At 42.8% G+C, this 25,063-nt stretch overlaps 1 protein-coding gene across 3 annotated transcripts in view; it reads right to left on the bottom strand.

Annotated features, from left to right (window-relative positions):
- Nucleotides 1–25,063, bottom strand: part of AXIN1 (axin 1) — a 203,799-nt gene that overhangs the window by 85,017 nt on the left and 93,719 nt on the right. The window contains exons 1-2 of one of the 3 annotated variants that reach the window (XM_073636318.1): nt 17,284–17,569; nt 1,723–2,691 (exon numbers count right to left, since the gene is read on the bottom strand). In XM_073636318.1, coding sequence (XP_073492419.1) covers nt 1,723–2,600 — 878 coding nt within the window. In that variant the 5' untranslated portion in view covers nt 2,601–2,691; nt 17,284–17,569. Of the gene's footprint in view, nt 1–1,722; nt 2,692–17,283; nt 17,570–25,063 lie in introns of those variants that run through there. The other 2 variants (XM_073636320.1, XM_073636319.1) reach the window with 2 other exon arrangements.

Here is a 25,063-nt window from a genome sequence, read left to right as displayed (position 1 = left end):
GCAATAGAGACCGTCAGAGGGGTTGAATCGAGAGCACGATTTTTTAACAATTAATTGTGCAGCTCTATTAGCCAGCATAGGTGTTAGCAGGGGAGGGAACATTTTTAAGACAACTTAAGTTTAAGCTGTAATTTTACTTTAATGTGCAAGCCTAAAATAATAAAAACATTAATTCCCAGAAGCTTCCTCGTAGTCCAAATGATTGGCAGCCTCTATAATCACGGAATCTTCCCCACACAGAACCGATCCTGAATTGCAGGAATGTAAGCAAGTGTCTGAGAACCACCACCAGACTGGGACATAGCACACTGCTGCGAACGGATTCAAATTTCAGGGTTCCACATTCTTGAATTTTAGGTTCACTTTAACCGCTTCTGGACAAGCCGCCGCAGTTTTACTGCAGCAGGTTGGCTCCCCTGCGCGAAACCATGTAACTGTACGTGGGCTCGCGGGGTACGGATAGCACGCGCCCGCTACACGGCGGGGGTGCCGATGCTCGTGGCAGACAGTCACCGGCCATGAGCGATCGTGCTCTGGAGACACAGAACAGGGACGAGTGTGTGTAAACACACACTTCCCTGTTCTGTTCTGACAGGAGTGACAGATCGTGTGTTCCTATTAGCTAGGAACCACAATCTGTCACTTCCTGTAGTTAGTCCCCTCCCCCTTCAGTTAGAATCACCTCCCAGGAAACACAGTTAACCCCTTCACCGCCAGTGACATTTTTACAGTAATCAATGCATTTTTAATCGCACTGATCGCTGAATTAATGCCAATGGTTCCAAAAATGTGTCAAAATTGGCTGATGTGTCCGCCATAATGTCGCAGTCACGATAAAAATCGCAGATCGCCACCATTACTAGTAAAAAAAAAATAATAAAAATGCTATAAATCTATCCCCTATTTTGTAGACGCTATAACTTTTGTGCAAACCAATCAATATACGCTTATTGCGATTTTTTTTTACCAAAAATATGTAGAAGAATACATATCGGCCTAAACTAAGGAAAAAAATCGTTTTTTATATATTTTTGGGGGATCTTTATTATAGCAAAAAGTAAAAAATAATGCGTTTTTTTTCAAAATTGTCGCTCTTATTTGTTTATAGCGCAAAAAATAAATACCAGAGGCGAACAAACACCAAAAGAAAGCTCTATTTGTGAGAAAAAAAGGACGTCAATTATGTTTGGGTACAACGTCGCACGACCGCGCAATTGTCAGTTAAAGCGACGCAGTGCCGAATCGCAAAAAGTGCTCTGGTCAGGAAGGGGGTAAATTCTTTCCGGGGCTGAAGTGGTTAAACACACACTTGTCACGAGAGATAACTGTAGGCAGCGATCATGGCCTTGTCTTGAAATTAAGACCGGGCCATTAATGTCTGGCTTTCATAGTTAAGAAATCACACATACAGCACGACTGTCAGAAATCTATACTTTGGACACTACAGGAAGCGGAAGTGTCCTTCCCTTAGTCATGTGCTCAGGCCTAAAGATTGGCTGTTAGACCTGAGCACCATCACAGAGGAGGAAGCAACAAGTCCTAGTCTACCCAGAAGTATCAGGTATTGTTGCTGGCTGTGATGAAGGCAGGAGCATTGACAAACTACTGGCAAGGTGAGTATTAATTGTTTGTGGGACCCCTTCATAAAAAGGAGTGCTAAAAAAAAAAAGATACAGAAAGGCAACAACTCAAAAGCAAAAATCCAAATAAATACACACATACCTAAACTCTCTTCCATCGCTCAGACGTCTAGATGGTGCTGGACAATGCGACGCAGCTTCTAAAATGAGTTTCTGATTAATAACATTAGAAGAAACAGATTCTCTTTCACAGTCATTATCCACCGCTTGGTCACACTTCCATTCCTCATCTTCGTTAAGAGTTGGCAAATATCCAGCTGGACCCTTCCCTGTTCCAGAACCCGAGCTATGGTCACTGTAGATCTTAGGACTTTCCCCGCCTATTGTAGTATATTCTAAATAGATATCCGATTTGAGGAATATAGGGTAAGTATTGTCCTCCATCATGGACTGGATTTCCGTTTGGGCCTGGTCAAACATGTCAGGTTCAATCTGCTGCCTCAGAACACAATCTTTAATAAAACACTTTGTTGCTGGTTTGATCTGCCGGGAGACAATCCCATTATTGTCTAGAATGTATTTTTTATAAATTGCTTTGGCCAGTTTGAGCCTTTTTTCCACCTTGGAGTCACTAGGCTCCAGCTTCCGAAAGCCACTGCACGCAAACCAGAAATCGAGCAAATCCCCACAATTCTCTTGTTGCAAAAAAGTTCTGAACAAGTTAATTCCATCCTGGTCATCCAACAAAGAATGCAAAGATTCAGCCCATTTTAAATATGGTGGAGTGGGTGAAGCGCTGCCTTCGGGTTCATAGCCCAAGTCCAGGTCGGAACGTCTCGGCGTCGCTGTTGAAGTCTCATTTTTGATCCCATCAGTTTTTGCAGGGCAGTAGCTGTGGATGAACGGCCTTGGATCTGTTGTGACCAGTTCTCCTTCCTCCCCGGGTACTGGGGGCCTCGGTGCATCTTCAGTAAAGCTTCCCCCTAGATCCAAAGGGAAACCTTTCCCTTGGACACTCATCTTGACGGCGCTTGACTAGAAAGTTGTGATTAATGTATGTTTTTAAAACCTGGACATTTCGAGACAAAGGTCCCTGTAAAACATTTGCGTCCTGTAGATCAGAAAGAAAAAACACAATTTAGCAACAAGGCATTTTAAATTTATATTAACATATAAAAAGGCACATAATATAATGTCACACAAGGATTTACAGCTTTACAATTGAACCCCAGTTAAAAAATATGCTGTTTCAAAAAGAAAGAAAAAAATCTAAAAAGGGGAAGATAGAGAGTGGAGGGGAGAGAAGAGAGAGCAAAGGAGGGGGAGAGAGAAAGAAAGAGGAAGGGGGGGGGGAGAGAGAAAAAAAGAGGAAGGGGGGGGGGAGAGAAAGAAAGAGGAAGGGGGGAGAGAGAAAGAAAGAGGAAGGGGGGGAGAGAGAAAGAAAGAGGAAGGGGGGGAGAGAGAAAGAAAGAGGAAGGGAGGGAGAGAGAGAAAGAAAGAGGAAGGGGGGGGGAGAGAGAAAGAAAGAGGAAGGGGGGAGAGAAAGAAAGAGGAAGGGGGGGGAGAGAAAGAAAGGAGGAAGGGGGGAGAGAAAGAAAGGAGGAAGGGGGAGGAGAGAGAGAAAGAAAGAGGAAGGGGAGGAGAGAGAAAGAAGGGGGGAGAGAGAAAGAAAGAGGAAGGGGGGGGAGAGAGAAAGAAAGAGGAAGGGGGGGGAGAGAGAAAGAAAGAGGAAGGGGGGGGAGAGAGAAAGAAAGAGGAAGGGGGGGGGAGAGAGAAAGAAAGAGGAAGGGGGGGGAGAGAGAAAGAAAGAGGAAGGGGGGGGGAGAGAGAAAGAAAAAGGGAGGGGGGGAGAAAGAAAGAAAGAGGAAGGGGGGGAGAGAGAAAGAAAGAGGAAGGGGGGGAGAGAGAAAGAAAGAGGAAGGGGGGAGAGAGAAAGAAAGAGGAAGGGGGGAGAGAGAAAGAAAGAGGAAGGGGGGGGGGAGAGAAAGAAAGAGGAAGGGGGGGAGAGAGAAAGAAAGAGGAAGGGGGGGAGAGAGAAAGAAAGAGGAAGGGGGGGAGAGAGAAAGAAAGAGGAAGGGGGGGGGAAGAAAGAGGAAGGGGGGGAGAGAGAGAAAGAAAGAGGAAGGGGGGGAGAGAGAGAAAGAAAGAGGAAGGGGGGGAGAGAGAGAAAGAAAGAGGAAGGGGGGAGAGAGAGAAAGAAAGAGGAAGGGGGGGGGGAGAGAAAGAAAGAGGAAGGGGGGTAGAGAGAAAGAAAGAGGAAAGGGGGAGAGAGAAAGAAAGAGGAAGGGGGGGAGAGAGAAAGAAGAAGGGGGGAGAAAGAGGAAGGGAGGGGGAGAGAAAGAAAGGAGGAAGGGGGAGGAGAGAAAGAAAGAGGAAGGGGGAGGAGAGAGAGGGGACAAGAAAGAAGGAAGGGGGGGGGGGGAGAAAGAAAGAGGAATGGGGGAGAGAGAGAGAGAGAGAGAGGACAAGAAAGAAAAGAAGAAGAAGAGGGGAGAGAAATGTGCAAGTGGAAAGGGAGGGGGGAGATAGAAAGAGGAGAAAGATAGGACAGAAGATAAAAAAAAGAGTGGGAAAGATGAAGAGGAAGGGAAGAGAGGAGAGGCACAAACATGATCTCCAGATGCTATCTGTATTCACACCTTCAACTGTGCGTTTAAATACAGAAATAAACACTGTTCACTTTCCCTCTAGGAAACTGAAACGCTAAGTCTTTCATCTAAAAATAATTTGTGGCTGGTCAGTGGGGCCATCAAACACAACCAACTTGCTGTTCTCCTAAGCTAATAAAACAAGCAATACTTAGAGCCACAGCATGGGAATGAAAGAGGAGAGCCGTAATAAACACTTCTTACAACTAAATATGGAAAGCCACAGAACACCAAAAATAATCAAAATACAAAACCAGTCACATCACCCTTAGTGATAATTGGTTGGTGAAGGGATTAAGAAATGACTAGTAAAAATCACATGCATGCACAAAATGTTTATACCTAACGTTTTGCTCGGTAACCTAGAAAACAGTGCTGACTAATTAGCGACTAATGCATTTTCTCTACCAAAAATAAAAGAGACCGATCCATTCTCTGTGAATGAGTCGAAATAAGAAACAAGTTACTACAAGAGCAATTCATCTGAATTCCCATTTATCTAAATCCAAAAAACTTTTAATTTCATTTTGGATCAACTTGGGAATAGTTAAAGCGGAGTTCCACCCTAAACTGGAACTTCCGCTCATTTGTCTACCCTCCCCCCACCTCCTCCAGTGCCACATTTGGCACCTTTTAGGGGGGAGGGGAGACCCCACTTCCAGGAGACTGGGCCGCAAAGTAATCCCTGATGTTCAACTCCCTCTGCTCTCCAATTTAAAAAAATGACCACACTAGGCAGGAGAGCACATTGTGGACAGTTCTCTAGTGGTGCTGAGAACTCCAATAATCAGACTTGACCCGACAGCCCCCCTTCCCCTGCACAGTCATTCACTGGGAAGACCAGAAAGCTGCTATTTCTCCTCCCTTTGCTCTCTGAGCGCCTTATGCAGCTAACAGAGGTAATGTGATCACTTATATAAAAAAAAAAATTAAAAAAAAGGGGGGTTATAATGTTTTTTATTCTTTTCTTTTATTCATTTATTTTTTATCTATACACAAATGCTTTGCCTTAATTTCTATTTAAAACGGAATGGGTTGTTTTATAGTTAAAAGAGGAGTTCCTCCCCCCCTCATGAAAAAATTAAAAGTCAGCAGCTACAATTACTGTAGCTGCTGACTTTTAATAATAGGACACTTACCTGTCCCAGGGTTCCCGCGATGTCGGCATCACAGACGATTTTCGGATCGGCTCTCGGGTACAGCCATTCATGTTACAGTGGATGTAAACCTGATTCTTGAAATTTGAGCTGGGCACAAATATCTGCAGTGTTTTGTTATCTCTCTTCAAAGCACTATGTCCCTTAGCTGTCTCCTACTCCATTCTTCTGTTATACGCATTGGGCACTTGAGAAAATTTTCGTCACAAATGATAAAAGCACAGCCCGTTCCCTACTGCACGAAGTGCGCTGCGCATTCTTACTGGGCCAGCGGCGGAGGAAGGGAGGTCGAGCTTCCAAGGGACAGCGCCGTGGGGACGGATACCTGTCAAAAACCCGTCCCCCCCCTTCCCCCCTGAAAGGTGCCAAATGTGGCACCAGAGGGGGCAGAAGCATATAAGCAGGAGGTTCCACTTTTGGGTGGAACTCCACTTTAAGGGCTCGCATGTACTTTAAAAGCTTATGCCTAGGGGGAGCCTTCCTTTAACAGGAAATCAAGCATGCTTATATAATAATCGGCACATACAAAAAGACAGACAATGGGGCAAGGATTCCAAATGAATGTTCAACACTGACCATGATAGCAACGGTCAAAACTGCAGCAGCCACCAGAAAAAAAAAGGCAGCATTTAAAAGGCCTATTAATATGCATGTGTAAATAATTCAATAACAAATGAAAGGATTTTGATTAGCTTCCATAGCTGTGAGTTTGTCTTCTAGCGCGGTTTATCTAATCAAAACCTTGATAACCCCTAAATGAACGTGCAGTTGACAAGTATTTGCAGACTGTATTCTAAAGCACTACACAAATATGAACTACATTTTCAAACGGAGCACGTCAAAAGCAAAAATGTACACAATACCCAACCTTACATTACATGTCATTTGTCTAAAAAAAACGCATAGAAGCGGATTAGAAATCCCTGTATACATTAAAGCTGGCCATAGATGGATCAAAAATTTGCCATTTTAGCAGGGACCAGACGAATTCCAATACATGCATGGCTGTTCCTGTTCTAAGTTGATGTAATTTCTCCTGAGCTTTGTGGAAAATTATCCTTTGATCAGTGGAGGAGTCCCAGCAGTCAAAATACAAGACCAAAAACGGGAAGGATTCGTTCATCCACCGTGCTTGTGTGGACGTGGGGAATCCATTCAGTTTATTTTTCCATCAGCCGGCTGATTGATCGAAAAAAACTGATCCATACAAGGCCAGTCTTACATAGCACTGCCAATGTTGGTACACAGTCTTGAGCTAAAACTGACAAAATACCCTTCTGTTGTTGTAAAAAGGATACACAACACAGCAATGCTAAAAAAACAAAACATGGGTGCGGGAGTTTTTTCAGGAGCAATAAGCACTTTCAACGGCTACTTAATGCACATAAATAGCTTGTTGAAAAGTCACAATGTGAGAGGGCACCAAGTGCTCCCTTCTTTCTGGTCTTCTGGAGAAAAGGAAACAACATTTTCAATGTACATATGCTACATCCACCTGTCCGCAGTGCTGAGAATACACCAAGAGCTGGTTTGGTGGTGCAGAGATCAACAACTGCCAGATAAATCCCAGCTCATTGTTCTCAGCAAAACATCAGCCCCTCTCTTTAGCAGGTAGATCTCTCAACAGAAATGAAGATTCCAAAAATCACTTGTGACACTGAGCCCCCTTTCTGCATAGACATGCTTCGAAGGGAACATTTTCACAGGGAAAAGGGAATAAGTGCTGATACCGAACCCATACAGCGTCTGACAATTTCAAACCAATGCTCTAATCACCTTCTAACACTGATCCTTATATAGGAAAGAATTTAAGAAAGAACATACTGTACTTGTAATACTGTATTTGCTGACTCTACGTATATATTAAAAAAAAAAAAAAGGATACAAGCAACCAAATGAGTCACGAGGAGCAAAAAGAATGCTTGACGAAAGTGCAAAAAATAAGCCCAACAAGACACCAAAATCCCATCCCTACATAACGTAAGAAACAGAAAAAGACCACAGGATTGTAAACACATTAGATCTGTATAAACAATTTTAATTGGTTTGACCACATTAAACAGCAGAATAAAACAAATATCACTAGTAACAGAAAAACACAGACTGTGTCTGTGGGGATCCAAAGATGCTTGGTATGTAACAACGCGAGGCAGGTTCATCAGACGCTCCCTGCTTCTAACTCCATTGATCTGCCCCTTCCAGCAATGCAAGTGTAAATGTCAATGCAACAAACAAAAAATACATATTTGCAAAAGGAATTTAGCAACCCCTGGGCTCAGATTTTGCTATAACTAGATCTAGGCAACCTGGAAAAATTAGGAGTTGGTTTTTAAGAAGAAAAAAAAAAGAAGATGAGCCTCCTGTAATAAATATTTAGCCTGCTTTCACACTGAGGCGCTTTACAGGCGCTACAGCACTAAAAATAAAAGCCTCCTCCTCTCTCTCCAGTGTGAAAGTCTGAATGCTTTCACACTAGAGCAGTGCGCTTGCAGAACGGTAAAAAAAAAAAGTCCTGCAAGCAGCATCTTTGCAGCGCTGTAGGAGCGGTCAGTGGTGTATACACCGCTCCTCAAACACCTCTGCCCATTGAAATCAATGGGGCAGCGCCAGCAAAGTGTCGTTGTAGCGGCGCGTTTAACCCTTTTTCTGACGCTAACGGGGGGGTTAAAAGCGCCCCGCTAGCGGCCGAATAGCGGCACTAAAAGGACGGTAAAGCGCCGCTAAAAATAGTAGCGCTTTACCGCCGACGGCCACCCGCATCAGTGTGAAAGTAGCCTTAGGGGGGAAATAACCACATCAGGAGCAGTGAAAAGAAATATTCAGAGCAACCTAGCTTCTGGCCGAGATGGTAGAAACAAAGTCTTGTGGAGAAAGGATACATTTTTTTTTTTTTTTTTACAACTATGCAACAATTAGAAATAAATCATTTTGTGAAATCTGACTACCTGATAAGGGTGCTTTGAAGAACACCATCAAATAAAGAGATAACAAAGTTTCAAAAATTTAACAATTCTCAAAGAATAAATGATTAAAAGAAAGTAAATTGGACTACCTGACGAGGACAGGGGTCCCCATAAAATATCCCACACTGGAGATATACTTGAACAATTACATGGGACAGTTTGGCAAAGGCAACCCGATAAGCTGACATGATGCTCGTTCGATGATCTGGGAGCACTTTACACAACACTAGAGAAAACATGCACTAAATGAAGAGGTCAGGGCATCCCCATTATGCATTTAAACACTGGGGAAAGAACTACCACAAAGTACAATTAGGATAAAGGGGAACAAGGGATATATATAGGATAAAGTCATTTGGGTAACCATGAGAAGACCAGATGGAACTCTAAAAACATAACCCTTAGGCTGGCCATACATTACAGACTTGTACAATTTTTCCTTTAGCGTTACCAAAACTAGGCTTGCACCGATATCGGTGCAAATACTAAGCATTTGCATTAGTATCCATACTCGTGCAAATTCTCCGATACCTGAAAACCGATACGTTCAGGCTCGGTTCTTTCAGATGTCAGTGGGCTTCCCCCACTGACAGCTGAAATGTTAAAAAAAAAAAAAAGGGCACAATTATTGGTTGTTAAGGTGAGGGGCCTTCCATCCCTAACAACCAAATGACTCATTCAGCTGTCAGTGGGGTTCCCCTGTTGACAGCTGAAGTGTAAATTAAGTCCCAGCAATTGGAGCTGTCAAGAGAAAAAGCAGCCGGGCAATGTTTATCAACAACATTGCTCAGCCCTAAAACAGAAAGATAAAAGGAAACATTGTTTCTTTTTTGTATCTTTCTGTTTATACATCTACAGATCACAGGGAAGAACTTTGAACTGCAGATAAAGTTAGTTTACTTTAAAGCAACCTGTCAAGTAAAAAAAAATAAAAAATTGTATTAATGTTTCTCTGTTTAACTCCTTATTAACCCTTCATTTACTCTAAACAGTCTTAACTCCTTATTCGCCTTCTCCATTTAATTATGGTTTTCCCGCTGATGTTTTTTTTTTTATAGTTCACTTCTATTTTTAAACTATTAATAATTAAAACTTTTTTTTTTTTGCTTTGTTCATTAATATTTTTACACCTTTAACATATAATTTACATGTTTCACATTGAAAAAAAAAAAGCGCAAAATTAACCAATAAATTTGATTCCTAAATAACTTTTTCAATGTTTGGTACCATTTCTGACAGCTGAAGTGTAAACAAAACAGTTGCGGGGGGGGGGGGGGGGTATTGATTACCCTTTATAGCAAGCTCTGCTCAATCTTTTTGCATGTTATGTAAATGCACCTACTGTATGGGATTGCGTCTTAAGAGTGCTTGATGTAATGTGCCTTATATAGCTCAAGAGTAAATTGGAACCTCACTGCTGACATGTATTTCGGTTGCATTTAATATGTTTGCTTGTTAAAGCTTAATAAACACTATTTCTGATTTTATGATGATATGATATTAGGGATTATGTTTGTTACATAGTTAGTAAGGTTGAATATCTAGTTCAACCTGAGTGAGCACCCACAATTGTCCCCATTCCCGCACACTGTGTCCCATCAAGATGCGCATCCACTATATTATTATTTAAAAAAAAAAAAGAACAGATCACAGAAAAAGAAAAGCAATAATATTGGAACACAGGAGAAGGCTCTTCACAATGACCAGGTTATGGATGGTTAATAGAAAGTAATCCAAGCCAAAGGATGAGAACTCACTATAAATACCGCAGTGAAGGTGTAACAGACAACCTGCGCACATCTCTGCTCCAGACACCAGTCACAGACGACAGGAATGTTTGGATGGATTTAAATCAAATTAAAAAAATAATAAAAATAGGTATACAACGAACAGTACTGAACAGATTATTACAGGTACTTATATAGCACTATCAATTTATGAAGTTCTTTTACATACACATTGCACATTCACATCGGTCCCTTTCCTCAAGGAGCTTACAATCTAAGGTCTCTAACTCTCATTCATTCACACATACCAGGGCCAATTTAGACAGGAGCCAATTAACCTACCAACATGTCCTTGGAGTGTGGGAGAAAGCTGGGAGTACCCGGAGGAAACCCACGCAGGCGAAGCGAGAACATGCAATCTCCAGGAAGGTAGTGCCATGGTTGGGATTCAAACCCAAGTGCTGCTAGGAAGTGCTAACCACTTACTTAGCCACCGTCCTGCCCAATATAATGAACATTCAGCCATCCTGACCAGCTGAGAGAAGTGCTTGGAAGTATAAGGTATTTAAAAATGGATACAAATAAGCATTCAATATGAGTGTAACAATGTAGAAGTCAGTCACAGAGTTGGAAGTAATCTCTACCTTCTAAGAACAACAAGATGGATAGAATCTTTTAGATTGTAACCACTCAATAGCAAGGCCCTCCTGGTCCCCCCTCGTCTCCCTCTTTATTGCAAAGTGCTGCACAAACTGCTGGCACAAGATAAATCCGGTGTTATAATAATAATGATAGAATATAGAGGTTACCATGCTACTAAAGCCCCTGTCTTGGCATTCAAGGCTGACAGTGCTGCTTATTTAACAGAGAAATCATGTAAAGCATCAAAGTGGACCTGAACTCGATGACATTTGGCTTTCTAAAACAGCATCAAACAGCCGCCACAGGTCTTTTTTTCTTATTTAACTACTGTCTAAATGACTGACTTTTTTTTTTTTTTTTTTTTAACTGTACTAAATACGGATTGTTTTAAATCGCAGCCACTTCTTGATCCCCCAGCAACACATCACTGCTCTGGCCCGGCTCCCTAATAGTGACAACAGCGGGCCGAGCCTGGGCAATGCGTCTCTCTGCTTGTGATCTCCAAGGGAGGCAGAGGTAACAGGCTGGCAAAGCAGGAGCACAAGTGTTACCCTATAACAGGAAGTGCCTGAGCACAGACATTCATGGCAGGATCACGGGAACTCTTAATGAAAGTTGCAGATTTAAAACAACCTTGGAAACAGTTTTTTTTTAAGCAGCCAGGTATAGATCTACTTATTCTCCAATAACTTTTTTACAGGTATTTATAGTGCTGACAATTTACGCAATGCTTTACATATATATAACATGCACATCGGTTCCTCAAGCAGCTTACAATCTAAGGTCCCAATCACACATACTAGGACCAATTCAGAGAGGAGCCTGATTTTATTTTATTTTTTCACCGATGAAAACAGAAAAGAAACACACACAACATGAGAAGAGCATGCAAACTCCATGCAGATAGTGTCCTCCTGGCTTTGAACCCGGAGCCCCAGTGCTACAAAGGCAGAAGAGCCAACCACTAAGCCACTGCACCGCTCCCCATAATTCAACACATATAACATTACGGGACAGTTATTTAGGAAACAATGATTTGAATGAGATGAAAAGGGGGTGGAGAGTGGGATGCATGGAAGTGAGTACCCCCCAAAAAAAGGGGGTGGAGAGTGGGAGTACCCAAAAAAAAAAAATCACATTAGAATGTTATAATTTGGTAACTTCCAGAGCAAGGGTCTTCAAACTATGGCCCTCCAGTTGTTCAAGAACTACAATTCCCATCATGCCCAGTCATGTCTGTGAATGTCAGAGTTTTGCAATGCCTCATGGATGTGTAGTTCCGCAACAGCTGGAGGGCCATAGTCCTTGTTCCAGAGTAACGACCACTTTTTAAAGAGTTAGCGAGCTGAAGGACAATTTTATCCCATAATATTTTTATTGATAAAAGGGCTAGAAAGGATCAGTGACAGCATTTCCCATAGTACAAAGAAACTAGTGAATTGACATTAGTAACCAAAGTTATAAAATCAGATCAATCAATAGCAATGCACATAAATGATGATAGGCTATATATGAAACACGGGGCCCAGCACTGGAAGTACAGAACCAACAAACAATAATAAAGGACCAACAAAAGCAAAGGTATGCTAGAGCAAAAGAATGCAGGGTGAGTACGGCTCACTAATAAATCAACAAGTCCGTCTCCGACAATTCAAAGAGCCAAGGGAATGATCGCGGTACAGTGACAGGAAAAGAACAGGTGTGAAGTAAAAAGGTAAAACAACGGTATTCATATTCAATAGACACCTATAAAGTACTAGGGAGAGAAGTAAAAGTAATATACAACCTGTCTATGGTAGGGACCTCTAACCTCAGGAGGATACCAGCAGAGGAGAAGGACAACAATTTTAATATAACATTCCTGATCACCCAAAGGAAGGAAGGCAGGGGCCGCCAGAAATACCCCACAGACTGGGGTAAGAATTTAGCCCTGGTGGGGGTATATAGGAAAAAACAACAAACATCAGGTTCATGAGGCTCTGGAATATTATAAATCATATACAATACAAAAAAAAAAAAAAAAAAAAACAGCAGTACACACAGAGTACGGGAGTCTTGGTGCAATCTGGGTGCCCTGAGAAAGCAGCCCCCCCTCCCCATAAATACCCCCACTGGGAAAGGAATTTAACCCTTTTATGGAGATAAAAAAGTAATAAACGACAGGTGCAGGAGGATTCTAAATCAGGTACAATACAAAGCAACAGCAGCTCTGCAATCTGGGTACCGAAAGACAGACCCCCCCCCCCATAAATACCCCCACACTGGGAGTAAGGATTTAAGCCTGGTGGGGGTACATAGGAGAAGAGGAACACTGAGTGCAGGAGGCTCTGGAGGTGAATTATAAATCATATACAACACAAAATTACAGCAGAGTACACACAGTCAGGAAGCACTGCAATCTGGGTGCCCTGAAAAAGGCAGAGATCCCCTATAAATACCCCCACTGGGAAGAGAATTTAATCCTGATAGAGATACAAACAAGGAGCAAAAAAAAAAAGTAACATTGAGTACAGGTGACTATGGAATCATATTATAAATCAGATACAACATAAGAGCAGTGCACACAGCATAAGGGAGAAGTCAGGCTGTACACTTTGGGTCTCCTAAAAAAAGACAGGGGCCCCTATAAATACCCCAAACTGGGGTAACAATTAAACCACGGAAGGAATACATTGAAGAGGAAAAATAATAAGCACCAGGTACAGAAAGCCAAATATACAACATATAAAAACATATAACTGTATACAATAAAAAAAAAAAAAACATAACCGTACACAATGCAATAAACATATAACCGTACACAATACAATAAATATAACATAACTGTATACAATAAAAAAGCATAACTGTACACAATACAATAAACCTATAACCGTACACAATACAATAAATATAACATATAACTGTATACAATACAAAGTGACAGGAGTATAAATAGCACACCAAGTATGGCAGAGATCAGATACAGCAACATGGGCCTCCTGAGAGACAGGGCCCCCCCATAAATACACCACAATGGGGGTTTAACCCTTTGCAGACTGATGAGGATGTATATAAGGATAATAATAAACACCAGGTACCGGAAACCCTAAAAGACAATGATAAATCTTACACAAAATAAGAGTACAAGCACAGAGCGAAAGGGAGAGGTCAGGCACAGCAGTCTGGGGCCCCAGAGAAAGGCAGGGGGGGTCACCCATAAATACACCCTATTGGGAAAGGAATTTAACACTGGTGGGGGTACAAATGAAGGGGAAAAAAAGCAACATTGAGTACAGGAGGCTGTGGAATTTTATTATAAATCAGAAACAACAGCAATACACACAGAGTAAGGGAGAGGTCAGTCACTGCGCCATGTCCCCTGAGAGACAGACCCCCCCCCCCAATCAACACCTCACACTGGGGTAAGAATTAAACTATGGAGGGGGTACACAGAAGACGAAAAATAACAAAAAACAGGTACAGGAGACTCTGGAGAAAATGATAAATCATACACAAAATAACAGTACAACAGCACAAAGAGTAAGGGAGAAGTCAGGCACAGCAGTCTGGAATCACAGAAAAAAAAAAAAAAAAAAAAAAAGCAGGGGGCCCCGATAAATACCCCCAGTTGGGAAAGGAATGTAACCCCAGTGGGTGTATGAAAGGAAGCCAAGCACAAATCATATACAATACAAAACAACAGGGGTATAAAAATAAATAGCATACAGAGTAAGGGGGAGGTCAGGTACAGCAGCATGTAGTCCCAGAAAAAGGCAAGGGGCACCCCATAAATACCCCCCCCCCCCCCACTCCCCGGAGAAAGAATTTTACCCCGGTGGATGTACAAAAGGAAGCCAAAATACAAATCATATACAATACAAAACAACAGAGGTATAAATAACACACAGAGTAAACCTGGATACACACTATACAATTTTCTTTAGATTTACCAAAACCATATAATATGAGGTCAAACCTAAACATTGTCAATTTGTATGCAATCAGGCAGGTCCTTGAACTACATAGTTGAAGGTAAATCTAAAGGAAATCTAACAACAAAAGTTGTATAGTGTGTATGCAGCTTTAGGGAGAGGTCAGGTGCAGCACCCCCTGAGAAAGGCAGGGGGCCCCCCATAAGTACCCCCTACTGGGAAAGGAATTTAACCCTGGTGTGGGAAAAAATAAGGAGAAAAAAAAAGTAATAAACATTGGAGTACAGGCAGCTTTAGAATAATATTATAAATCAGATACAACATAACAGCAGTACACACAGAACAAGGGAGAGGTCAGGCACCCCACTGTGCCCCCTGAGAAAGGCAGGGGCCCCCCATAAATACCCCCACCGTTGGGAAAAGAATTTAACCCTGGTGTGGGTACAAAAGACAAATACAAATCATATACAATACTATTAATAAATAGCACACAGGGAGAGGTCAGGTACAGCAGTCTGTAGCCCCAGAAAAAGGAAACCCCATAAATACCCCTCCCCCATAAAAATAATGTAACCCTGATGGGTGTACAAAGAAGCCAAATACAAATCATATAAATATGATAAACAAATCATATACCAGGCCCCCTGAAAAAGACAGCCCCCCCCCCAAAATACCCACGCTAGAGAGTAATAGCCCGTACACACGATCTGAAAATCAGACAAAAAATACCACTTTCGAAGCGATCGTATGATAATCGGGTCGTTAGTACAGACCTTTTCGAGAGCCGATCACTGCAGTTCATCCGACGGGGCGAACGCGAAACATTTTCTTGTACAATTTTACATAATCAGTTCAGTTGTGGTCCGAAAACACAATACAAATACACAACACAACACGTCACTTCCAATTTTCTATTCTGTCGTACGAGAATTTTCGCAACTTTAGTAACCTCTCCATTTTCGATATACAAATAGCATGCAAAAAAAACAAACAAGCAAACAAAAAAACGAGACGATCTGTCATCTGATTGTCGGATCGTGTGTACGGGGCATTGAGGATTTGATGAGGATATATATAAAGAAAATAATTTAAAAAAACAAGCACAGCAGGCTCTAGAATGATAAATCATAAATAATAAGTACAGCAGCACACAGGAGTAAGAGAAGAGGTCAGGCACTGCACTGAGAGAGGCAGGGGGCCCCAAATATATATACCCCACACCAGGGGCCCCTCGTATGTGTGTGTATATATATATATATATATATATACACCCCACACCGGTGGGCCCCTCGTGTGTTGATATATATACCACACACAGGGGTCCCCTCATATATATATCTCCCAGCCTGGGGTCCCCTCATATATACACCCCACACTGGGGGGCCCCTCATATATATATATATATATATATATACACACACACACATCCCACACTGGGGTCCCCTCATACATACACCCCACACTGGGGGGCCCCTCATATACATATATATACACATCCCACACTGGGGGGCCCCTCATATATATATATATCCCACACCGGGGGGCCCCTCATATACATATATACACACCCCACACGGGGGGGCCCCTCATATACATATATATATACACACCCCACATGGGGGGGCCCCTCATATACATATATATATATACACACCACACAGGGGGGCCCCTCATATACATATATATACACACCCCACACGGGGGGGCCCCTCATATACATATATATACACACCCCACACGGGGGGGCCCCTCATATACATATATATACACACCCCACACGGGGGGGCCCCTCATATACATATATATACACACCCCACACGGGGGGGCCCCTCATATACATATATATACACACCCCACACGGGGGGGCCCCTCATATACATATATATACACACCCCACACGGGGGGGCCCCTCATATACATATATATATATATATATACACACATCCCACACTGGGGGGCCCCTCATATATATATCCCACACCGGGGGGCCCCTCATATACATATACACACCCCACACGGGGGGGCCCCTCATATACATATACACACCCCACACGGGGGGGCCCCTCATATACATATATATACACACCCCACACGGGGGGGCCCCTCATACATACACCCCACACTGGGGGGCCCCTCATATATATATATATATATATATATATATATATATAAATATATACCCCACACCGGGGCCATGCAATTGACCCTTTGCGGACTAGTAAAGGAGGAAGAATCACACTGGGTACAGGGGGGGTGTCTATAATTCTATAATATAAGATCACAGTAGAGCAGCACACAGAGTCAGGGAAGGTGTCAGGCACTTTGTCCCCCATAGATAAGGAGGGGACCCAGGTGGGGGGGGTCTGGAATGACATTCTCCATCACATAGAATATATAGGACATCCGGGGTATATACACACAGAGTAATGGAGAGGTCAGGTATAAGCAGTCCTCACTGGGAGAGGAATTCCCATTCGCAGACTGGTAGTGGCCCCCTTCATACACAAGGCCTGGGACCCCCTCCTCCCCTCCTCCCCCCTCCAATCAGCGCTGACTGATCTCAGGCCTACCTCAGCCTGGAACAAAACTTTCCTCCCCGGATTGACCCCCCTCGGCTCCCGGCTCCCTCCTCGCTCTCCCCCCCTCTCTCACCTAGGAAACACCCCGGCTCTCTTCCCCGGGATTCCGCGCCGGGCCCGCCGCTTCTTCCTCCTCCGCCGCCGCAGCCGCTGCTCCAGCGCCTCCCATCAAGCTTCCAGCCGCTGGGCCGGCAGACGGTGCCAATAACAAAGCCAGTGCGGCTGCGTGCCAGCCATGCCCCGGTGAGCGCCTCTCCGCGTCTGTGTGTGAGGGGAGAGAGTGTGTGTGTGAGAGAGGGAGAGCGACAGAGCGAGAGCCAACCGTGCGTGCGCGTCACCCGCCGCCTGGCGTCCACGCGCCCGAGAGGCTGCTGCTGCTGAGGGGCGGGGAGGCGGAGCGCGCGTGCTGGGCAAGAGCTGAGGGGATAGGTGGAGAGAGAGAGCGAGAGCGCGCACAGCTGAGGCTAGAAAGCTTCCCGCCAGTCGGGAGCGCGCATAAGACTGCCTGACTGGAATGCTGCAATGTCATAATAATGATGATATTAACACCAAAATAAATGATAGAATAATAAAATTAATAATATGAATAATAATAGAATAGAATAATAAAATTAATATGTTTTAACAGTTTATTCACAGGTGGAGGGTTAACCTATTCGCTACCAGAGCTCTTTTTGCCTATTTTTGCACGTTTAAAAAAATCATTTTAGACCTGAACATTATATAACCCCCCCAAACGTTCTATATTTTCTGAAAGCACACACACCTAAATAATAAAATAGTGGTAGTTCCCGTTTTTTACGTAACGCGTTATTACCGCAAAGGTAAAAAAACAGATGCAATAAATTAATCACATTTTTTTGGTAAAACATAAAAGAGGAGGTTGCACCGAGTAAATAAATACCCAACATGCCAAACCATAAATTTATGCAGGCCCATGAAATGGCGACAAACTTCAATACGCCGGAGTGAGAGCAATAATTCTAGAACCAGACCTCCCCCCCCCCGTAACACTAAACTGATAGAAATATAGCTGCCGCCTCAAAAGCCCCCTATAGGTCATTCGTTTAGCGTTATGGAGGAGGACTGGTGCTAGAGTTATTGCTCTCACTCCGGCATGTGTGGCGATATGTGTCTTGCAATTGCCATTATCATGTTTAGGCACCCCCAACGTGTGTGTTTACGTTCGTATGTGCGTATATGGGGGGGGGGGGCTCACATTTTTTGGGGGGGGGGGGGGGGGGAGATTTTATGTATGTGTTTGGATGTAACTTTATTTTTTTGCAAATAAAAATTTTTTTTTTGTTAAAAAACATATATATATGTATATCTCTATCTATATCTATCTATCTATCTATCTATCTATCTATCTATCTATCTATCTATCTATCTATCTATCTATCTATCTATCTATATATAGATATAGATATATATATCTATATCTATAGATAGATATATATGACGTCCTTTTTTTCCCACAAATAGAGCTTTCTTTTGGTGGCGGTTTTTTTTTTTTGCGCTATAAACAAAAGAAGAGCGACAATTTTGAAAAAAAAAAACACAATATACTTTTTCCCAAATTAAAAAAAAAAAAAAACACATTTTTTCCTCAGTTTAGGCCAATATGTATTCTTCTACATATTTTTGGTAAAAAAAAAATCGCAATAAGCGTATATTGATTGATTTGCGCAAAGTGTCTACGAAATAGGGGATAGATTTAGGGGATAGATTTAGGGGGGAGGGGACTGACTAGGGGAGGAGAGAGATCAGTGTTCATACTTAGTATGAACATACAATCTGTCTCCCCTCCCCTGAGAGAACCGGGATGTGTGTGTGTGTTTACACACACACACATCCCGCTTCTCGCCCTGTCGCGATCGATCGCGGGTGCCCGGCGGTCATCGCAGCCGCCGGGCACTCGCATGGGCTCCGGGCAAACGCTGCGAGCGCGCGCGCCCACGCACCTCCTACAGCGTCTTAAAGGGCCGACGTACAGTTACGGCGGTTCGCCGAGGGGAGCCAACCTCCCGCAGTGAAACTGCGGCGGCCGCTCGGGAACCGGTTAATGTTGATTGAGAGACTTTAGTTTCACTTTAATATATATTTTTAGCCTAATGCCCCGTACACACACTCAGATTTCCCGACGGGAAATGTTCGATGGGAGCTTGTTGTCGGAAATTGTGTGTAGGCTCCATCGGACATTTTTCTATCAGAATTTCCGACAAACAAAATTTGAGATCTGGATCTCAAATTTTCCGACAACAAAATCCGTTGTCGGGAATTCCGATCGTTTGTACACAATTCCGACGCACAAAGTGCCATGCATGCTCGGAATCAAGCAGAAGAGCCGCACTGGCTATTGAACTTCATCTTTCTCGGCTCATTGTACGTGTTTTACATCACCGCGTTATTGACGATCGGAATTTCCGACAAGATTTGTGCAGGGCTTTTTTTTCTCAGAGAATAGGTGCAGGAACTCCGCCTTTAGGAGTTAGCCCTTGTCTCCGCCTCCTACCCACCTCCGAGCACCGTTACTTGGTCCCACCCCCTTTCCACCTCCCAATACTGCCCCCTTTAGATAATACAGAACCAAGTAACATTTGTGGTATTAAGTAATTTGTATGGAATTTGTTGATGATAACAAGAAAAGCAGTAAAAAAGATCCCCTGCAGCCACCAATAGACCCCCCCCCCTCTAGCAACTATGGACCATCTGCAAAAATACCCCCCCCAGCAACAATAGACCCCCGGCAGCAACAACAGATCTCCCCCCACAGGCAGCATCAATAGACCCTCCAGCAGCAAGCTACAGTAGACTGCTCCCTCAACAGTAATTCCCCCCCCCCAACAACAACTGACCCCCCAGCAACAATAGATCCCAACCAGCAACAATAGATCCCCACCAGCAACAATAGATCCCCAGCCAGCAACAATAGATCCCCCACCAGCCACAACAGACCTCCCCCTGTAAAAATAGATTGCTTACAGACACAATAGGTCCCCCAGCAGCAACAGTAGACCTCCCCAGCAACAATAAACCCCTGCAAAAAAATAGCACCTCCAGTAACAATAGATCCTCCAGCAGCCAGCATCAATAGACACTATAACACAATACAGCACCCCTTGCCATTATATACATTCAGTGCTGAAGGTGCCGGAACTGCGTTCCCCCGCGTTCCCGCTCAAAAAAAAGCCCTGGATTTGTGTGACCGTGTGTATGCAAGACAAGTTTGAGCCATCATCCGAAAGAAAAAAAAAAACATGGATTTTGTTGTCGGATTTTCCGATCGTGTAATAAAAGTATCCACAGAGGACCTTTTTACACTTTTCAGCCCATCTGTAACTATAAGATAGATGGAGAATTCAACAAACAGAATTTTTCATAGGAGGGCATTTTTCTCTTCCTCAAACTGCACATGGATTATAGTGCACAGTAAAGTTCTGCCAAGTAATATTAAAATGCATTCATAAATCAAAATTTTTTGATAATATTCTCATTATATTTTAAAATACCTGTTACATATTCTGTACTGCATTCCTCTACACACCCTATCTCAGGAAGGTCATTATTAACATTTTTCTTATCAGCCGGCACAAAATGGGCAAATACATTTACTTCTATTTATACGGTTAATGCATTAATGCAGAGCGATTATGCAAAAAGCAAACACACAATATAAAGTAACCTTCACTGCCCCGTCCCCGGGACAAGGGAGAGGACATTTACAAATTGAAAACTCTCTGGATGCATAAATGCCCTCAATTACAGCTCATTCCTAAAGTTACAGAAGCAAATAACACTTGGCAAATTGACAGGATTTTTCCTGGACAGCCACCAATTCAGTCCTCCTTTTGAACCATTTTAGCGCATGCAGGTATCAGAAATGACACTTTCCTGAAATCGTATTTTAACCCAAGAATAAAAATGTCATCTATTGCAGCTTAGCAGCTCATACTGTAGATGTTGTGGATGCTAGGCTTGAGATTATGCCGCGTACACACGATCGGATTTCTCGTCGGAAAAAGATATGACGGCTTTTCCGACAGGGATTCCGCCCAAGTTTGCCTTGCATACGCAGTCACGCAAAAGTTTGCTGAAATTACGACAGTCAAGAACGCGGTTACGTACAACACTACGACGAGCCGAGAAAATGAAGTTCAATGCTTCCGAGCATGCGTAGGGATTTTGCACGTCGGAATTGCCATAGACGAACGCATTTTCGGATAGGAACTTTTCCCGACCGAAAAATTGAGAGCATGCTCACAATCTTTTGCTGGCTGGAATTCCGCCAGCAAAAGATCGATGGAGCATACACACGGTCGCATTTTCCGACGAAAACCTCTCATCAGTCTTTTGCGGGCCGAAATTCCGAACGTGTGTACGGCATTAGAGTTCAGTTTAAACCCAAGTTTGGACCGAATTTCATCAAACAGCCAAACTAAGTGGGGGTTTGGCTGTGTCAAAACTATAGCTGCAATAGGAAGTGATACATTAACCGCTTCAGCCCCGGTAGATTTTACCGCCTTCCTGACCAGAGCACTTTTTGCGATTCGGCACTGCGTCGCTTTAACTGACAATTGCGCGGTCGTGCGACGCTGCACCCAAACAAAATTGACATCCTTTTTTTTTTTCCCACAAATAGAGCTTTCTTTTGGTGGTATTTGATCACCTCTGTGGTTTGTATTTTTTGCGCTATAAACAAAAAAAGAGTGACAATTTAAAAAAAAACGCATTATTGTTTATTGTTTGCTATAATAAATATCCCCCAAAAATATATTAAAAAAAAATTTTCTTTCTCAGTTTAGGCCGATATGTATTCTTCTACATATTTTTGGTAAAAAAAAATCGCAATAAGCATATATTGATTGGTTTGCACAAAAGTTATAGTGTCTACAAAATAGGCGATAGATTTATGGCATTTTTATTATTAATTTTTTTTTTTTTTAGTATGGCAGGGATCTGCGATTTTTATCATGACTGCAACATTATGGCGGACACATCGGACACTTTTGACACCATTTTGGGACCATTCACATTTATACAGCGATCAGTGCTATAAAAATGCACAGATTACTGTGTAAATTACACTGACAGGGAAGGGGTTAAACACTAGGGGGCGATCAAGGGGTTAAGTGTGTCCTAGGGAGGTGTTCTAACTGTGGGGGGGATGGGCTACTACTGACATGACAGCGATCACTGCTCCCAATCACAGGGAGCAGTAGATCTCTGTCATGTCACTAGGCAAAACAGGGAAATGCCTTGTTTACAAAGGCATCTCCCCGTTCTTCCGCTCCGTGACACGATCGCAGGCCCCTGGCGGACCCGCGGGCATGGTCACGGAGTATGCGGCGGGCGCGCCCACAATGCCGCGATTTAAAGGGGACGTACCTGTACGCCCATTTGCCCAGCCGTGCCATTGTGCTGACGTACATCGTCGTGCGCTGGTCAGCTAGTGGTTAATTGAGAAAATGCAGTGTTCTCTGAATGGCGCCGGTGCCAAGTGAGCAATCTCCTATGTTTAGGTCAGCAATGGGACCCCAATTAGTGGAAATCACTGTAGTAGTGGTGACTTCTACAGTGATTTTCAGTTTCCATGTGGATCCCACAGATACAGCACACACATACTTACATTGGTCCAAGCTGGCCCAAAATTTGGGATTTTCTTTCATTTTCAATGATAATGAAATCAAACTTCACCGCTGCTACATCAAAAAATTAACAAACACAAATTGGAATAAGAATGTATAATAACCCAAATGCAAAAGTAACGCTGTGATAAAAATTACAACAACTTAAAAAACAGTCCACATAAGTCCACATAAATCCAAATCCAGTAATGTGAAATAATCTTGATGTCCGTCTTCCAACTGGCACAAACATTATTTAATGAGTGGGATTTTGTGTTATCGTGAGTGCCATTTTAACTATTTTAATAACAGGGTTGTTTTACAATTACTACAGTATCAGAGCTATTTCTTCTTTTATGCATTTTTTTGAATGAGCCGAATTATTAAACGGGATGATGGAGATCTAAAGCACTTGGAGTACTACAGGTCTAATGGTAGACACAAGCGCTTCATGCCAATCATGCAAATAAGATGCATTGGAATTTGGTGAGTTTCTGCCCATGGGGAGAGGGGTCTCACTTTTTAGGTGGTGTTAACACACGTATTTGTTTTGGAAGACGGACATCAAGATTACTTCACATTATTGGATTTGGATATATGTGAACTTATGTGGACTGTTTATTAATACTATTACAGGATTTATATAGCGCAAACAGTTTTCACAGCGCTTTACAACATGAGGGCAGACAGTAGGTTACAGTACAATTTAATACAGGAGGAATCAGAGGGCCCTGCTCGTTAGAGCTTATGTATTTTTATCACACATTCACAGTGTTTTTTAAGTTGTTGTAAATTTTATCACAGTGTTACTTTTGGATTTGGGTTATTTCACACTAATATTCAAATTTGTGTTTTTCAGGATAATGGTAAACAGGACAAATAGAGAGGGTGAATCCCCCTAATGCCCGGTACACATGATCAGAAATTCTGCCAGCAAAAGTCGGATGTGAGCTTTTGGTCAGAAATTGCGACCGTGTGTATGCTCCATCGGACTTTTGCTGGCAGAATTCCAGCCAGCAAAAGATTGAGAGCAGGTTCTCTATTTTTCGGTCGAAAAAAGTTCCTATCCTATTCTATTTTTCAGTCGGAAAATGCGATCGTCTGTATGCAATTCGGACACGCAAAAATCACGCATGCTCGGAAATAATTTGACGCATGCTCGGAAGCATTGAACTTTATTTACTCAGGTCATCGTAGTGTTGAACGTTCTTGATGGTCGAAAGTTCAGAAGACTTTTGTGTGACTGTGTGTATGCAAGGCAAGTTTGAGCGGAATTCCGTCGGAAAAACCATCCAAGTTTTTTCTGACGGAATTTCTGATCGTGTGTATGGGGCATTAGGCCCTTTTCACACTGCTGCGACTTGAAAGTTGCAAGATTTTGCCACTATTTTGTGGCTGCAACTTTGCCGCGATTTCAGGGAATACCTGTGTAAACTTGAGGTCTATGGATCTCAACTCGCATCAAATTTGGACCAAGGTAGTACAGGGACTACTTTGAGGTCGATGCGACTTAAAGTTGCACAAATATGAATAGTTATCATTGGGAATCATGGGGTACGACTTGTCATGTGACTCTGATGTCTAAAGTCGCAGGAAAAGTCGCACAAGTGTGAAAGGGGCCTAATGGGGGCACAGACAGCAATACAAAGCTGACAGGGGTTTTATTCCACCTCCACTATATCCAAAAAAAAAAAAGTTTTGCCTTTAGTTACATTTTAACCACTTCAATACCGAGCACTTTCACCCCCTTCCTGCCCAAGCCAAATTTTCAGCGCTGTCGCACTTTGAATGACAATTGCACGGTCATGCAATGCTGTACCCAAAAAAAATTTCTCATAATTATTTTGAGAAAGATAGAGTTTTCTTTTGGTCATATTTAATCACCACTGAGTTTTTAAATTTTTTGCTCAACAAATGAAAAAAGACCGAAAATTCTGAAAAAAAAAAGTTTTCCTTCATTTCTGTTATAAAATGTTGTAAATAAGTAATTTTTCTCCTTCACTGATGTGCGTTGATTAGGCTGAACTGATGGACAATGTTGAAGCGGCAATGATGAGGTAGCACTGATGGGCACTGATAGGCAGCACCGAGGGGCACTGATAGGTGGCACAGATAGGCGGCACTGATGGGCACTGATAGGAAGCACTTATGGGCAGCCTTTATGGACACTAATAGGTGGCAATGATGGGCACTGATGTGCACTGATAGATGGCACTGATGGGTACT

Source organism: Aquarana catesbeiana, linkage group LG06 (genome assembly GCF_042186555.1).
Source record: "Aquarana catesbeiana isolate 2022-GZ linkage group LG06, ASM4218655v1, whole genome shotgun sequence".
Lineage (NCBI taxonomy): Eukaryota > Metazoa > Chordata > Amphibia > Anura > Ranidae > Aquarana > Aquarana catesbeiana.
The sequence above is the reverse complement of the archived record's forward strand: the minus strand, read 5'-3'. Positions and strand labels throughout refer to the sequence as shown.